Source organism: Oncorhynchus tshawytscha, linkage group LG02, assembly GCF_018296145.1.
Source record: "Oncorhynchus tshawytscha isolate Ot180627B linkage group LG02, Otsh_v2.0, whole genome shotgun sequence".
Lineage (NCBI taxonomy): Eukaryota > Metazoa > Chordata > Actinopteri > Salmoniformes > Salmonidae > Oncorhynchus > Oncorhynchus tshawytscha.
Window position 1 is genome coordinate 55601957 of NC_056430.1, and position 18522 is coordinate 55620478.

Consider the following 18522-nt stretch of genomic DNA (forward strand, 5'->3'; position numbering starts at 1 on the left):
GCTAGTCAACTTTCAGCGTACACCCCCATGAGTGTTTTTCAGAACCCCTCCTAACACCACCTTGTGCATTTTGGTTGTGGTCAGATTTTTGTTGTTTGCTCCCCTTCTGTTTGAGCGACATTATTAGTTTTTCTTGCTGGGGAACATAACGGATTGGTTAGGGGTATTTCATATCTAGAGCTGTTAAATGCTCCAGGTGGGAACAGTTCAGCGTTAGCCCCCATGCTGCCTAGCACCACTAAGACAGAGATATCCCAGGAATCTGTACTTCCCTCCTCTGATTGCTGCTCTACAGGGAGGCCTGAGGACAGCTTCCCACAGTGGCTCAGAAGGGTGAGTTAGCACTGAGGACACTGCACCACCCTCTCTGGTAACAAACAGGGCCCACTTGATGTGAAACACACCTAGACACACACACGCCAATCTCAAATAAGAGGACACTCCCCAGCACCGAACATTCCCACGAGGCATGATGTTACAGCCACATTCACTTTAGTATAAAGCTACAGATTAGTTTAATTACCGCCATACAAGACCACCCATATTAACTGCACCGAGAACTCAAACAGAAACTGTTTGAGTTCTCGGTGCAGTTACACCACATTTCTACTTCACTTTCACAGGTAGTTAACTTGTTTCAAAGTTCTAGTGTATCACATGTTTTTCTCAGAGTTTATACTCAATTCAATTAATCTTTCTCTGATTGATTAGGAACTAGGGTAGCATTCGTTCCATGTTTCCTAGGGATAAGAGGGTTTTGTCAGACTCCCAACTCACTTACTCCCCATCTGACCTCCCTGACCTCGTCTTTGGAACCAAGAGGTCAAAAGTAATCTCTAAGACGCAGAGATACAGCTGCCCACATTCCTTCAGCGGTTCATTTCGCTAACAAAGCCCGACTACTCCACCTGTGCCTTTAACGAACATTCATGCACTACATGCATTGGAAATTTGTAGGCCATTCAAGTCTCAGGGTGCGGCATGTGCATTAGAAACTTAAAAGGGCATTGTTCAATTTATTAAACCGGGTCGCTAGGTGATATGGAAAAAAAATCCACAGTGATAATCTAAACAATCACAATAACGATATCAAAGATGACCATGTAAATTTAGCATGTGATATGATTATGACATGGCTATGTAAAACATCCTACTGAACGTGACCAAGAAAAGCAGCGTGCTCCTGTTCTGCTAAACAGCATTCGGTCTTGTGCATTTAGGTAGAAAATCGTTTTAATATCATGGAATGCTAACCTCTGACAATATATATATATATATTGCGATAACAACAACAAAATGTTATCACCTAAGACAGAGTTCACCTTTTAACCATGACCTGACTGCAATCACCTCTCCCAGATGAATCCCATGGCGGAGGTCCTTGTTAACCTGGGGTTTCAAACTCACGGCCTGTGGGCCAAGTGCGGCCCTCAAGCCAATTCAATGTGGCCTGTGGTTGGCCCCTGTTATAAACCAAGGCCTTGGCTAAGGAGATGGGTTTGGTTAAGGGAGAGGGGTCGAAGGGCACCCTAACCCAGATGATGTACACCTTCCCCCCCGGGACTTTTCAGCCACATGGACCATTTCCACAACGACAGCCTGAATTCGAGTCAGGGCTGCACATTACTGGATTTTATTGCACTTCCCTTTTTGAACTTCAAAAGGACAGTAGCTAACTAGTCAGTGTCTCTCTAAGCATTACATGCGACAGGGACTCATCCTAGAAAGACAAATACAGCCTTGAACTACGAAGTGGCCTTCCTAAATGTACACTTACCTTTATTTATTTCACTCTGAGCTGCATTGAGCCAAGTTAAGTTACAATGAGTCTTGGCTGTTGCTGCTACTACACTATTCTGGTGGGATTATTTGCTGAACCTCGCCCGGCGGTTTGCCGCTTTTTCCAGATACGCTCTCTGTTTCAACATTGTCCAATGGGTCCTTTGTAGGGCAAGGCAGGGAGGGAGGGCAATGCGCTGCCAAAAATAATCATGGGACCAACAGACTGACCATACTACAGAGAGGACAACAAACGTGAGAAACAGTGGAAAGGAGCAGAAGTCTAAGTATTCATTCAGTTCAGGCGTGGTGGTGATCATATCGGCCTGTCTTGTGTTACAAAGCACCTTTGGACTGCGGAAGAGTTAGAATCCAGCATTTTAAGGGTTTGTGGGTTCAGGGTTCTTCATTTTAATAGGTGGAGGTGTGGCATACTAAGAAAGCAGGGGCCTCTTGTCTTGACTTTACACGTGCTGGATTGGTGTAACGGATAATGACGATATCCTACTGACACCACTATCCGTCTGCCCCCCACCCCACCCTCGACCAGGTGTGTTGCTGCCTGATACCTTCCAACTGCACATTACCACACAATGGGGTTACATTACCCAACAATGAAGACTCAGCACTCTAAAATCAACAATGTTGAAAAACTCCATCAAATGTATGTATCGTCATATCAAAACTGCCACCAGACAGTCACCACATTTAAGGTCTAGGCTACATCATGGGAAATATACCACTAAATAAATACTTTAGGGCATCACACGCTGTGCTCAAGCTTTCCCTGCCCCCATCACTGCCTCGATGTTTACAGTGTTACAAGGGGCAAAACTGAACTATTGAGACGAGATCCTATGTCAACCCTGTTGACAAAAACAATTCCTCTAACCCAGGCAGCTATCCACAAATGTTTCTGATTGAGTGGGACCAACTCACAATAGGGGGTGTTTCCTACACTTGTGTGCGGAGGCGCCTCCCTTAGAGACTCTGTCTAAGGCCTTGTTTATGGGGAACAATCAGGTCACAGCAACAGGCCTGTACAGTACAAGCCTACTACTGGCCTACATTTAGCATAGCTGAGAGGGAAATGGCATAGCTTCAGCTCAAAACCCTCATGCTTCTGCTCATCTCCCTGCCATCAAAATGCACAGTGATACCATTAGCATACTAATCTCTTTTCTCTCAGCTCAGCTTAACAATTCAACATCTTCTGCGCCTCACATACTGCTGGGCTCCCACTCATCATCCGGATTGGCAGATCAAATCCCTCTCCAGAAAGAGAGCTGCTATCTGACGGGCTCTTCACATAGCGGGTGCTATAAATTGCTAGTGTAGTCAAGTATCTACAAGTCTTAAATTGGGTAAAAGGAGCAGGAATGGCAAGGTTTACAGGTCATGTTCACCTGTGGAATGACAACCTCAGAGGACAATTATATTAGTTCATCTTAGAACGCAAACCTCGTCTTTGCCTTTAGGTGCCTTGGACTAGTTCAAACGGTAAGCCTTATTGCGCCTTTAGAAAGACTGCAGTCGAAGGAATAATGCCCACTTCATGTAGTTTGACTGTTCTATCCAGTAATGTAGGTTTATGGTAGCTTGGCTACCCATACTCCTTGCTCCGGCCAAACGCTATGCCATGTCCACGGACGTTTGTTTCTTTTCCAGAATGAGTCTGGATCGGAGTACCTCGGACTATTTTGAGGATAGACCATCTGATTGGTCCCAGAAACCGATAGTCTGGGCCAGAGACAGAACACACGTGGGTAAAGCGGTGTTTTGAAAATTCGTCATTGACTTTGATACTCTGATTGGTTAGGGATGATCCAATCACTGCTGACATTGTTTTGTACAACACCCCTCATTTTGATGTCACCACAAACAACTTCAATTATGGCAGCCTCAGACTGAAGCATGTAGCGAACGATAGACCAGCGGAAGAATTCAGTTTGAATTGTCAGGCAAGGTTTATGGATCTCAAACAAAGAGCCTGTGAAGCCTTGAGGAGATGGTAATATATTCTAATAATGCATGCCATTTAGCTGACACTTATCTAAAGTGACTTAGTCATGCATATATACATTTTTCGTATGGGTGACCCCAGCGGGAATCAAACCCACTACCCTGGTGTTGCAAGCACCCTGCTCTACCAACTGAGCGACTGAGGACCACACTCTGTTACTGAGGACCAGATGGTGAGTGGTGAATAAGCTATAGAGAGGGCGTTCTGTCAGATAAGAGAGCAGTCCGCGCAGTCTAGCTCTGAGGAGTGTTTCCAGTCTACAGTTGACCTCAACGCAGCCATAACAGGGCGAACTGGAGGCGTTTCTGCACTGAAGCTCTGAAGTGGGTTGACGCCACATAATAATGACAGACCTTTCATCGGTGATTGAATGTGCAAAGTCACAAAGACACATGTTCGTCATCCCTCTCCCACTTTCGGTACCCATATTTTCCTATGATAGTTCTGCTGTTGCGATACCAAGAACTTGAGGAATAAACACTTAAATTCTCAGAAGACTGAAGCTCATAGTTCAGAGCCATAGGTCCGCGATAGTCAAGACATCATTACCAGCCTAGCATTTAAATGTCATAATGGGCATGTGTACTATCGCGTTTAATCTTTAGGCTAAATAATGATGCAAGACTGTTGTTATTGTCATATAATTTCACATTGGGAATAATGTCTACACCTTTACATCCTCGTAGGGAGACTAAGAAAAAAGTCCTGAGCTAGAGCTAAACAAACCCAACCTGGCTGAAACAATACCATTTATGGAAGAGGAAAATGGTAGGTGTGGTGAGATGGTTTGGCGAAGGAGGGGCCCCGTAACAACCGCAGGCATGGAGAAACTACATCATTGTCTCCTTTCACAATACCAGCTGTGGTGAGGTAACCTGACCCTCTGTAATAAATGTTTCGCTGCTCGTTGCTATGCATCACACTCTCCATTCAGGTGTAGTCCAAGCCTTCCCCCAAACCTACACACTGGCCTAGATAAGAAAATGCCCTTGGCAGAGTGTCACATCACACAGAACTTAGAAAGTTAAAAACAGATGCCCTTACCTTTCTTAACTTTCTTCTGTAGCTTGATTGTGTCTGAGGATTTTTTCTTGATGTCTGCTCGGGCCTTCTTGTATTCTGCATTGGGTTGACATGAGAAGATGCATCAAGTGCCAGTTAAATAATTTAGACATCTCAGAATGTACACTACATGACTAAAAGTATGTGGACATTTGCTCCTCGAACATCTCATTCCAAAATGCTGGGCCTAAACATGGAGTTGGTCCCTCCTTTGCGGTTATAACAACATCCACTCTTCTGGGATTCCACTAGATGCTGGAACATTGCTGCAGGGACCTGCTTTCATTCAGCCACACGATATCATAACCGCCATCGATAATAGACAGTACTGTGTAGCCGTCTTCATCGACCTGGCCAAGGCTTTCGACTCTGTCAATCAACATATTCTTATCAGCTGACTCAGTAGCCTCGGTTTTTCTAATGACTGCCTTGCCTGTTTCACCAACTACTTTGCAGACAGAGTTCAGTGTGTCAAATCGGAGGGCATGTTTTCCGGTCCTCTGGCAGTCTATGGGGATACCATAGGGTTCAATTCTCGGGCCGACTCTTTTCTCTGTATATATCAATGATGTTGCTCTTGCTGCGGGCGATTCCCTGATACACCTCTACGCAGACGATATCATTCTGTATACTTCCGGCCCGTCCTTGGACACTGTGCTATCTAACCTCCAAATGAGCTTCAATGCCATTACAACACTCCTTCCGTGGCCTCCAACTGCTCTTAAACGCTAGTAAAACCAAATGCATGCTTTTCAACCGTTCGCTGCCTGCACCCGCACGCCCGACTAGCATCACCACCCTGAATGGTTCCGACCTAGAATATGTGGACATCTATAAGTACCTAGGTGTCTGGCTAGACTGCAAACTCTCCTTCCAGACTCATATCAAACATCTCCAATCCAAAATCAAATCTAGAATCGTCTTTCTATTTCGCAACAAAGCCTCCTTCACTCACGCAGCCAAACTTACCCTAGTAAAACTATCCTACCGATCCTAGACTTCGGCGATGTCATCTACAAAATAGCTTCCAATACTCTACTCAGCAAACTAGATGCAGTTTATCACAGTGCCATCCGTTTTGTTACTAAAGCACCTTATACCACCCACCACTGCGACCTGTATGCTCTAGTCGGCTGGCCCTCGCTACATATTCGTCGCCAGATCCACTGGCTCCAAGTCATCTACAAGTCTATGCTAGGTAAAGCTCCACCTTATCTCAGTTCAGTGGTCACGATGGCAACACCCACCCGTAGCACGCGCTCCAGCAGGTGTATCTCACTGATCATCCCTAAAGCCAACACCTCATTTGGTCGCCTTTCGTTCCAGTTCTCTGCTGCCTGTGACTGAAACGAATTGCAAAAATCGACGAAGTTGGGGACTTTTATTTCCCTCACCAACTTTAAATATCTGCTATCTGAGCAACTAACCGATCGCTGCAGCTGTACATAGTCCATCTGTAAATAGCCCACCCAATTTACCTACCTCATCCCCATATTGTTTTTATTTATTTACTTTTCTGCTCTTTTGCACACCAGTATCTCTACTTGCACATGATCATCTGATCATTTATCACTTGTGTTAATCTGCTAAATTGTAATTATTCGCTCCTATGGCCTATTTATTGCCTACCCCCTCATGTCTTTTGCACACAATGTATATAGACTTTTTTTCCTACTGTGTTATTGACTTGTTTATGGTTTACTCCATGTGTAACTCTGTGTTGTCTGTTCACACTGCTATGCTTTGTTCTTGGCCAGGTCGCAGTTGTAAATGAGAACTTGCTCTCAACTAGCCTACCTGGTTAAATAAAGGTGAAATAAAGGTGAAATAAAAAAAGTGTGTGTGTATGTACCGTCTCCTACCTTTGGCATGGTCCTTGTCCAACTGACTGGCCACCTTCTTCCACTCCTCAATCTTCAGCTCCAGGGGATTGATCAGGGTATCTGTTAGTGCCCTGCAGTGGAACCCAATAAACCAGCTGTTAAATTACAATCACACACCCAGTGGTTCACCTGGAGGTTTCACCAGAATGTTTGATAAGATTCAACTTCACCAAATTCAGAATTATCAATGGAAACAAATAGGGGAGGATTTTTTTTAGGGCCATGACTGATCCATGTAGCTAATTAATTGTAATTGATAGGTGGTCCTACAATAGATAAATCAAGTCATCAAATCTACACACTATAGCTTGGGAAGCAAAGCAATTAAACTGAGCATACTCTCAGGTATGCTGTAAACTCCTCTCGTCACATACCCGGCATAGCCAGAGCTGTTCAGCCGTGACAGGTTAGCACACAATGAGTATCTATGAATTGATGACATGAGATAGCACTTTAAACCAATTTCACCTAACCTCTTCCCACACACACGGTGTCTAGGGGAAAAACTAGACCAAAGTGATAAAGTTAAGAGATCTTATTAATGAAGCTGATAGGTTTAGCGGGTGTCTGTTAGTTCACCTTCCCTCAACTTTGTCTAATGGCCTATTCAGAGTTGAGCCCTTCTCTGGGATAGGCCTATGTACAGTAGGGTCGGTGGGATCTTGGGGTCGGTCAGTGTTAATTCCAACTGAAGCTGGGCAGTCAATGACTTGACATTGCATAATGCAATTGAAGAAAGACACTACAGCAATGTCAGAGGCCAGGAGTGATGGAAATAATGGAGGGAGAAATAAGAAATGAGAGACTACCGGGATTTCCACCGAAGAGAGGTAAAGTACAGCCTGGGCTATATCCTTTTCCCACTATCATGTCGACCCGAACAGTACTGGCTCTGATATTTTCTTTTCACATGGTTCTAGCAACTATGGTTAATGTGTAACCAGGACAGTGAAGTACAGCTTGGCCCGGCTTGGTTTAGTAGTGTGCAAATGGTACCAGAGAGCAACAATCCAATCTCCTACTCATCCATCCACAACAGTGTCCTAGGCTTAGAGAGCACTGGCTGTAGTACAACCGGTCCACAGTGCTGTTTTACAGCTGGTCAAAATGTTAATTTGTCTGTCTCATTAGCACACAGAGCAACAGAAGACCCCAAGCAGGGCCCAATTGGATTTGCTGGGGCTGAAGTAGGCAGGAATTGTGTTCAGGGTTGGAGAGCAGCGTGAGGCGAGCCGACCGTCACACACTTGCCAAGTCAGCCAGGGTCATCATCCGAGGTGAGAGCTCTCTGTGGTTTTTGGAGGAATGTCTGATACTGACTGAGTTCAGCACACAGGAAAACACATACAGCTGGAAATATTGAACACTAAGGCCATGCCAGAAACCAATCACTTGGATGAAAATGCAGGCCTGAGTCGATATCGCTCACTTTTCAGTGTGTGACAGAAATACATTGAGTATCAGAACAGCAACCATCTGATATATTAATATCAAGGAATGCTTCATGTCACGTTTTCAAATAGTCTGAAATGTTAAAGACAGACGGCAGTAATAATATGCCCTAACCAAAAAAAAGGAAACAATGGGGGTTTTGCCTTAAGACTAATACTACATTGTCTTCCAGAAACCATGATTTATAGTTCCATCACTTACGTGGTGAAGAGCTTCAGTTTTGACTCGATGCTTCTGTGCCTCATGCACATTCTCGTCAAGGCCGAGCCAATCTCTTTTGTCGCCCCTGGAAAACAATGGAACAAAACAGAACAAACCTGTCAATTTCCAAACCTTGACAACAATACCATATTACAAGCCTGATGAAGCCAAAAAAGTTGGACGTCCTCCAGCTCCCCCTTTCCTGGTAAAGTAATATTGCAAGTATAAATACAGTAATGTACAAAGACAGAAGTGTAAAAAAAATCTTTGAGCAAGTGTTTTTTAGACAATATTGTTCTAGAGAATTCTGCAGTACATCCAACCAGCATCACAACTTCAAGCGCAGGAACTCCACATCCGGCTTTACATGCGGGATCGTCTGAGACCAGCCATCAGGACAGCTGACGAAGCTGAAGAGTATGTGTGTTTGTAATAAAGTCCTTTTGTGGGGGAAAAACTCATTCAGATTGGCTGGGTCTGGCTCCCAAGCAGGTGGGTGGCGTCCCTGCCCAGTATATTTTAATGGGGTTGTTTTCGTTCATTCAGAAAGATTTGCACAAACTGCCAGTGAGTTCGTTGCACCACGTCGATAGGGATTCCACAGCAGGTCTGTCACACAGCAGACTTACTTATTGCTGTATTGAATTCAGATTTGACCGCAGACCAGTGCAGCTAACTCTTCCACCCCGACCCCTTCCCGAAGGCTTTCGAGGTTGGTATGAAGCCTCCGACTGGTTTTGAACACACACTCCTGCTGTTTCCATGGGCTCCAACATCCGCCGGGGGGGTGATGACCTTGTCGAGACACCAACATCTGCTTTTGATTGCACTCATTTATCCACTTAATATTCCCAGCCCAATCCCAGGCAGGCCCAGTGAGACCGTGATGTCTACACTGTACAAATCCACAGTCAGCCAGACATATGGGGGGGAAAGACAGAGAGCCCAGACAGATGGAGGCCTTTCCATTCTACAACATTTACACCACAATGACTATTCCCCAAATGGCACCCTATTCACTACACTGTAGGGAATAGGGTGCCATATGGGATGCACATAGTGACTCTGCCCTCTGGGACAGAAAATGATATCTCTTTAAACCACTGCAGAGATATAAATTCACACACTGCAAATCTTTCAGACGTCATATGTTTTCCCAAGTTCATTAGGATGTGTCCAGTTGTATGATGGAAGCAAGCAACACTTGGTCCTGTGGCCTGTTTACATCACAGCAGGAACAGCAAAAGCAGCATCAGGTCTCCATCTGGACTACTCATTAGGAGGTTAAAGACCTCAGATATTAGCTCTATCAACCATATGAGCTTATTAGGACAACCACAGTACTCTGCTTATGGCTTGCCAAAACAACAACAGAGAAAACAAGAGGCATTACTGAGTGCGAGACTTTCACTACAATTGCTTGTGTCATATCAAGCTTACCAGACTTTCTGGACATTATCGACTAACATTTCCATTGAAGAAAACAGACAAATGGAACCTGCAACTAACATTGGTCCCGCTAAACCAATTGTTGCAGGCTAGATAAGTCTGGAAGCCAGCCAAGATGTGAAAACCCCCCTAGTCGATTTCACCCTCGATTAGAAGCAAGGACAATTGGTGCCACCGATGGGGCGACTGACGCACTTGAAAATGCATGGGGTAATATGGCATATCAAACATGTCAACGCAGCACTGGATACATTTCCGCTCTGGCTGCATGAGGCTGTTCTGAGTGCTCTGGATCAGGTATTCATCAATGATCTCTGTACTTTACTCCGTTCATCTTTCCCTCGATCCTGACTAGTCTCCCAGTCCCTGAAAAACTTCCCCACAGCATGAAGCTGCCACCACGCTTCACCGTAGGGATGAAATTGGCCAGGTAATGAGCAGTGACTGGTTTCTTCCAGACGTGCCGCTTGGCATCTAGGCCAAAGAGTTCAATCAGAGTTTCATCAGAACAGAGAAACGTGTTTCTCATGATCTGAGTGACCTTTATGTGCCTTTTGCTCTGACATGCACGGTCAACTGTGGGACCTTATATAGACAAGTGTGTGCCTTTCCAAATCATGTCAAATCAATTGAACTTACCACAGATGGACTCCAATCAAGTTGAAGAAACATCAAGGATGATCAATGGAAACAGGATGCACCCGAGTTAAATTTAATCTCATAGCAAAGCGTCTGAATACTTATGTAAATAAGGTTCAATAATAACATGTCAAAAAAAACTGTTTTGCCTTGTCATTATGGGGTATTTTGTGTAGAATGCGGAAAAAATGTAATTGAATCAATTTTAGAATAAAGTTGTAACGCAACAAAATGTGAAAAGGTCTGAATACAATCCGAATGCACACTATAGGGCGAGAGAGAAACTGAGTCACTCCCATCACACAGGGCCCAGTGTGGATTCTCCAGCCCAGCCCTAAACTGCAAAGCCCTCGTCCTGTCGGCCCAGAGCCTCAATAATAAATAGGCCATTGTAGCATTCTGTCACTGAATACAGAGCACTTCGTATGAGATGGCCCAGTTTGCTGTGCTGAAAGGGAAGATAATACTCCTTTCAGTGATCGAGGAAAACAAGAGGGAAAGAAGGACCCAGCAAAGGTTCCTCCACAATCCCTCGTGATATTCCTCTCGCTTCTCCCCACCCTAACCCCTGGGCTGGACCGTGCGTCTCCTGCTGAGAACAGTGTTGAGATTATCAGCTGTATGAATGTGTCCCAGTTATCCCAATCCCTGCTAATGCTGGATCACCTGGGCCTCTCGCTGGCTCAGTAAGCCAACCTAGTAGCCCTATACACAGCCTCAACTGGCCACCAGTATCAGAGGGGTACAGATTATTATGACCACACAGACCCTCAGTTTCCCCATGGCAACTTTCACAACAAGGGAGATGGGAGAGTGTTGCTAAGGTTACAATGGGTGCACATGAACTATAATCTTGTGAGATATGTTACATCAGACAGTATGATAGAGTAGCGCTAATGCAAAAGGTGCACTCTGTTCCTTGCCTCAGGCTGCACAAGCTGTTCTCTCAATCAAGTGATCATATTTTCACCCATCAAACTATTCTTAATTTAAAAGGCAGGGGAAAAATATGTAATCCGTATGCACTCGAATAGTGAACGGAGGCCGCTTTCCCGCTGGTTCGTTTTCCATCATGCCCAGTAGGCTACTGTGGTTATTTCACTCCACCAATCAACCACTGAGGAGCATGCATCCCCCCGCTGAGCAACAGGTGATATTCCACCCAAACTCTGTTTGCCATGGGCTCTCCAACCCTGTTCCTGCTGCTACCCAGTGCTTCATTTGGTAAACCAAGTGAAATCTGTTCAGGAACATCGAAAGTAACATGTTTCAAAACAAAATATATTTCATTACTGTTCACAGCCCCTCTCCCTGCTTGCTTGAGAAAGGAATGAAGGCGAGCGAGGCGATGGAAACACAGTGGTAGTTAAAGGTAATGTGTTAGCCTATTAATTATGAAACTACAAAAAATGCCATTACTAGGCTATTCAAAATCAAAAATCACTATGATTGTTGCCCAACTCTGTAAGCCAACCTGCAAAATTAATGAACCAACAGCATCGCCTATGGATGTTTAACCATGAGTAATAGGCGGTGGGCTATTTACGGTAATATATATTTTACCTCTTGGGGATGTAATTCAAAAACATAATGCTAACTTTCATTGCTTTGCGAAAGACACACACCTGTACATTTAAATTAAACACGGTAAAGCCCAAAATTGCCCTCACTAGGAGCCTGTGTTTCAGACATAAGGTTAAACTTAGACAAAACAGAGATGCTTGTTCTAGGTCCCAAGAAACAAAGAGATCTTCTGTTGAATCTGACAATTAATCTTGATGGTTGTACAGTTGTCTCAAATAAAATTGAAGGACCTCTGCATTACTCTGGACCCTAATCTCTCTTTTGACAAACATATCAAGACTGTTTCAAGGACAGCTTTTTTCCATCTACATAACATTGCAAAAATGAGAAACTTTCTGTCCAAAAATTATGCAGAAAAATGTATCAATGCTTTTGCTACTTCTAGGTTAGACTACTGCAATGCTTTACTTTCTGGCTACCAGGATAAAGCACTAAATAAGGTTTGTGTGTCAGGGGCTAGAGTCAGTTTGTTTTATCTGGAGTACTTATCCAGTGTCCTGTGTGAATGTAAGTATGCTCTCTCTAATTCTTTCTTTCTCTCGGAGGACCTGAGCCCTAGGACCATGCCTCAGGACTACCTGGCATGATGACTCCTTGCTGTCCCCAGTCCACCTGGCTGTGCTGCTGCTCCAGTTTCAACTGTTCTGCCTGCGGCTATGGAACCCTGAACTGTTCACCGGACGTGCTACCTGTCCCAGAACTGCAGTTTTCAACTCTCTAGAGACAGCAGGAGCGGTAGAGATACTCCTAATGATCGGCTATGAAAAGCCAACTGACATTTACTCATGAGGTGCTGACTTGCTACACCATCGATAACGACTGATTATTATTTGACCATGCTGGTCATTTATGAACATTCGAAAATCTTGGCCATGTTCTGTTATAACCTCCACCTGGCACAGCCAGAAGATGACTGGCCACCCCTCATAACCTGGTTCCTCTTCTGGTTTCTTCCTAGGTTTTGGCCTTTCTAGGGAGTTTTTCCTAGGCACCGTGTTTCTACACCTGCATTGCTTGCTGTTTGGGGTTTTAGGCTGGGTTTCTATACAGCACTTTGAGATATCAGCTGATGTAAGAAGGGCTATATAAATCAATTTGATACACACCGTTTACATACACTTAGGTTGGAGTCATTGAAACTCGCTTTTCAACCACTCCACAAATGTCTTGTTAACAAACTATAGTTTTGGCAAGTAGGTTAGGACATCTACTTTGTGCATGACAAGTACTTTTTCCAACAATTGTTTACAGAATGATTATTTCACTGTATCACAATTCCAGTGGGTCAGAAGTTTACATAAGCTAAATTGACTGTGCCTTTAAAAAGCTTGGAAAATTCCAGAACATTATGTAATGGCTTAAGAAGCTTCTGATAGGCCTTGAAATACAGCCACAGGTACACTTCCAATTGACTCAAATGATATCAATTAGCCTATCTTCAAACTCAGTTCCTCTTTGTTTGACATCATGGGAAAAATCAAAAGATATCAGCCAAGACCTCAGAAAAAAATGGTGGATCTCCACAAGTCTGGTTCATGCTTGGGATAAATTTCCAAACACCTGAAGGTACCACGTTCATCTGTACAAACAATAGTACGCAATAATAAACACTGCGGGTCCACCCACCTCTTGAGGATTGACCACAAGTTCTCAATAGGATTAAGGTCCGGGGAGTTTCCTGGCCATGGACCCAAAATATAAATGTTTCGTTCCGAGCCACTTAGTTATCACTTTTGCCTTAAGGCAAGGTGCGCCATCATGCTGGAAAACGCATTGTTCGTCACCAAACTGTTCCTGGATGGTTGGGAGAAATTGCTCTCGGAGGATGTGTTGGTACCATTCTTTATTCATGGCTGTGTTCTTAGGCAAAATTATGAGTGAGCCCACTCCCTTGGTTGAGAAGCAACCCCACAACATGGATGGTCTCAGGATGCTTTACTGTTGGCATGACACAGGACTGATGGTAGCACTCACCTCGTCTTCTCTGGGCAAGCTTTTTTCCGGATGCCCCAAAAAATCGTAAAGGGTTTTCAGAGAAAATTAATGACTTTACCCCAGTCCTCAGCAGTCCAATCCCTGTACCTTTTGCAGAATATCAGTCTATCCCTGATGTTTTTCCTGGAGAGAAGTGGCTTCTTTGCTGCCCTTGACACCAGGCCATCCTCTAAAAGTCTTTGCCTCACTGTGCGTGCAGATGCACTCACACCCGCCTGCTGCCATTCCTGAGCAAGCTCTGTACTGATGTTGCCCCGATCCCGCACCTGAATCAACTTTAGGAGACGGTCCTGGCGCTTGCTGGACTTTCTTGGGCGCCCTGAAGCCTTCTTCACAACAATTGAACCGCTCTCCTTGAAGTTCTTAATGATCTGATAAATGGTTGATTTAGGTGTAATCTTACTGCCAGCAATATCCTTGCCTGTGAAGCCCTTTTTGTGCAAAGCAATGATGACGGCACGTGTTTCCTTGCAGATGACCATGGTTGACAGAGGAAGAACAATGATTCCAAGCACCACCCTCCTTTTGAAGCCTCCAGTATGTTATTCGAACTCAATCAGCATGACAGAGTGATCTCCAGCCTTGTCCTCGTCAACACTCACACCTGTGTTGACGAGAGAATCACTGGCATGTCAGCTGGTCCATTTGTGGCAGGGCTGAAATGCAGTGGAAATGTTTTTAGGGGGATCCAGTTTATTTGCAAGGCAAAGAGGGACTTTGCAATTAATTGCAATTCATCTGATCACTCTTCATAACATTCTGGAGTATATGCAAATTGCCATCATACAAACTGAGGCAGCAGACTTTGTGAAAATTAATGCCATTCTCAAAACTTTTGGCCACGACTGTATATCCACAGTAAAATGAGTCCTCTATCGACATAACCTGAAAGGCAGCTCATCAAGGAAGAAGCCACTATTCCAAAACTGCCATTAAAAAAAACAGACTGCACACGGGGACAAATATGGTACTTTTTGGAGAAATGTCCTCTGGTCTGATGAAACAAAAATAGAACTGACCATCATTATGTTTGGAGGAAATATAGGGGGATACTTGCAAGCCGAAGAACACCATCCTAAACGTGAAGCACGGGGGTGGAAGCATCATGTTGTGAAGGTGCTTAACTGCAGGAGGGATTGGTGCACTTCACAAAATAGTTGGCATCATGAGGAAGGGAAATTATATGGACATATTGAAGCACTTCACAAAATAGTTGGCATCATGAGGAAGGGAAATTATATGGACATATTGAAGCAACATCTCAAGACATCAGTCAGGAGTTAAAGCTTGGTCGCATATGGGTTTTCCAAAAGGACAATGACCCCAAGCATACTTCCAAAGTTGTGGCAAAAGCTTGTGGAAGGCTACCCGAACCGTTTGACCCAAGTTAAACAATTTAAAGGCAATGCTACCAAATACTAATTGAGTGTATGTCAACTTCTGACCCACTGGGAATGTGAGGAAAGAAATAAAAGCTGAAATAAATAATCCTAATATTATTCTGACGTTTCACATTCTTAAAATAAAGTGGTGATCCTAACTGACCTAAAACAGGGAATTTTTACTAGGATTAAATGTCAGGAATTGTGAAAAACAGAGTTGAAATATATTTGGCTACGGTCAATCACAGTGAGGCGAGTTTTAAAAGCATGATACTGTTTTGATGACAAGTGTTAGATGTGATTTTCAATTGCATTTGTATTGATGCCAAAGTGGTTAGTGGGACAATAGAGCCCTGAGTCGTTAGCTAGTTGGGTACTACCAACAAGTCCAGAGTGCTTAAGAGATTACAGTGACTCAGTGGTCACATGGAATTGTACTGCAGTCATGACTCACATGAAGATATCATAGGCCTGCAGTATAATCGTCTGATAATCACACCACACCTTCAAAACCCTAAACACTACCATGAGTGAAAAGCCCAGGAGGGCGGCCATTTCTGAGATACTGGAACCGGCGCACATGGCACCAACGATCATATCACGCTCAGCGCATAAGTCGTTTTGCCTATTCTAACTTTCAATTGAACAATAACAATGTCTCGATGCCCATCTTCTGGCTTTATATAGCAAGCGAAAGCCACATGAATCACTGTCTTTAGGAGCACAGCATTTTCATGAATGTGATGGTGTGTGCATGAGTGAGTGCATGTGCACTAAGGTGCGGAGAATCAGAGGAGGTGGTCAGTCGAGTTCAAGTGTTTAGCAGTTTGATGGCAGCAGAGGACTGAGGACCCACCCCTTGGGGAATCCTGTGTTAAGAGTCAGTGTGGAGGTGTTGCTGCCAATCCACACAGCCCGTTGTCTGCCCTTCATAAAGTCCAGGATTCAGTTGCAGAGGGTGGTGTCCAGACCCAGGGCTCTGAGCTTGGTGTCGAGCTTGGAGGGAACAATGTTGTTCAAAGCTGAACTATAATTAATGAACAGCAGTCTCACATAGGTGTTCCTCATGGCCATATGGATTACAGCTGTGTGAATAGCGATGGAAATTACATCTTCTGTGGAACTGGTGGAGCGGAAAGCAAATTGGAATGGTCTTAATGTGGGCCATGACGATCCTCTCAAAGCACTTCATGATGACCGAGGTGAGCACGATGGGGCGATAGTCATTTGAGCATGTCACCTTGTATTTCTTGGGCACTGGGACGATGGTGGTCTCCTTAAGCTCGTCTTAGAGGGAGGCTTCGGTGGGCACAGCACAGCTGGATTTGACTTTGTAGTCTTTTATTTGTCAAATATAACTGGCTTTTAGCCTACATTTATGTAATTAAGTCTCAAACTTTGGCTACATTTTCTGGCGCCTGCCGCATCATCGGTTTGGACATGAGACTGTAGCCCAGTGTTGACCTACCGGTCGATCGCGATAAACTTGTTGATCTCCGAGGCATTCCTAGTCAATCACCAAACATTTCTGCCAAAACCCCAACGATAAGCCTGAGTTTCTATCCCAGAGACGCAACATTGCGAGACTTCCGGGAACATTTGTGAAACAGACCAGGTCAGAGTTGGAGAAGTCAATGAGAGAAGAGAAATTCGTCCTTAGGTGTAAATTTTCTCGAAATCTAAAAGGCAAAAACTAGAATCGAGCAGATGTATTAAGCATTGAACATGTTATTACTCAAAACTTGTGAAAGTGAAACGTTTTTATTTTTGTCAAAAACTTTATATCCAAGAGTGCCTTTGATTTGACGGCCTGCACATGTGCAGATCGGCGTGAGACGACGGTTAGACCTGATGACAAACGTTCCCTCAAGTTTGAGGCCACTGAGCAAATGTCAGGTCTGCTGAGCGCAAACTTGAACATTGTGGAAATTCAGTTGTACCTGCTTTTTTGTTTGTTTTAACAGTGGCCATGTAGGCTACTGTGGCTATTTCATCATAATGTAGACCTACCATCAAAAACAACGGAGAAAATGCATCCAATAATATTTTAACATGGAAATGGCTGTTGTCATGTGTGGTGTTCAATGTAGGCGTACATTCCATGAGACTTTTGAAAGACAAAAAAAACATGCAGGGCTTGACACCAACCTGTTAATCCAATTGTCCTTCTGACATGGTGACTGAAAATATGGTTGTTTGACTCAAGAGTCCACTTTACAAAATAAAATGCATTATTATTCCTATACCATTTTTACAAAGAACCATACAAATGATGCTACCCTCTGCCTACTATTCAAGCCTGTCTCAAAATACAACACTGCCCATTTAAGACCAAAAAAAAAAACTGACTCGCTTTTCAAAAATGTCTAAAAATGTTTTGTGATCTTGTAGGGAGCAATCACTCCCTTATTGCTGACTACAAATGATCTATAACTGGGCTAATATCTCACTAACTAGCAAAGGATATTAACAAAATGTGCACACGTGGCTAAATGCAGCTCTCACTTTGATCTCAAAACAAGTGCATCTACATGACTGCTAATGCTGTAAACATAGTCCAGTTCAAAGTAAATGGCATAGATCCATATGGCAATGATCTACACTGCTCAAAAAAATAAAGGGAACACTTAAACAACAATGTAACTCCAAGTCAATCACACTTCTCTGGAAGCAATACTGATTGACAATAAATGTCACATGCTGTTGTGCAAATGGAATAGACAACAGGTGGAAATTATAGGCAATTAGCAAGACACCCCCAATAAAGGAGTGGTTCTGCAGGTGGTGACTAGAGACCACTTCTCAGTTCCTATGCTTCCTGGCTGGTGTTTTGGTCACTTTTGAATGCTGGCGTTGCTTTCACTCTAGTGGTAGCATGAGACGGAGTCTACAACCCACACAAGTGGCTCAGGTAGTGCAGCTCATCCAGGATGGCACATCAATGTGAGCTGTGGCAAGAAGGTTTGCTGTGTCTGTCAGCATAGTATCCAGAGCATGGAGGCGCTACCAGGAGACAGGCCAGTACATCAGGAGACATGGAGGAGGCCGTAGGAGGGAAACAACCCAGCAGCAG

The 18522-nt window shown here is 44.0% G+C and overlaps 1 protein-coding gene across 2 annotated transcripts in view; it reads right to left on the bottom strand.

The window, feature by feature from the left end:
• mtss1 (MTSS I-BAR domain containing 1) overlaps positions 1-18522 on the bottom strand; it is a 122586-nt gene that overhangs the window by 39664 nt on the left and 64400 nt on the right. For both annotated transcript variants that reach the window (XM_024444790.2, XM_024444781.2), the window contains 3 exons: positions 8401-8485; positions 6727-6818; positions 4847-4921 (listed from right to left, as the gene is read on the bottom strand). In XM_024444790.2, coding sequence (XP_024300558.1) covers positions 4847-4921; positions 6727-6818; positions 8401-8485 — 252 coding nt within the window. The remainder of the gene's footprint in view (positions 1-4846; positions 4922-6726; positions 6819-8400; positions 8486-18522) is intronic.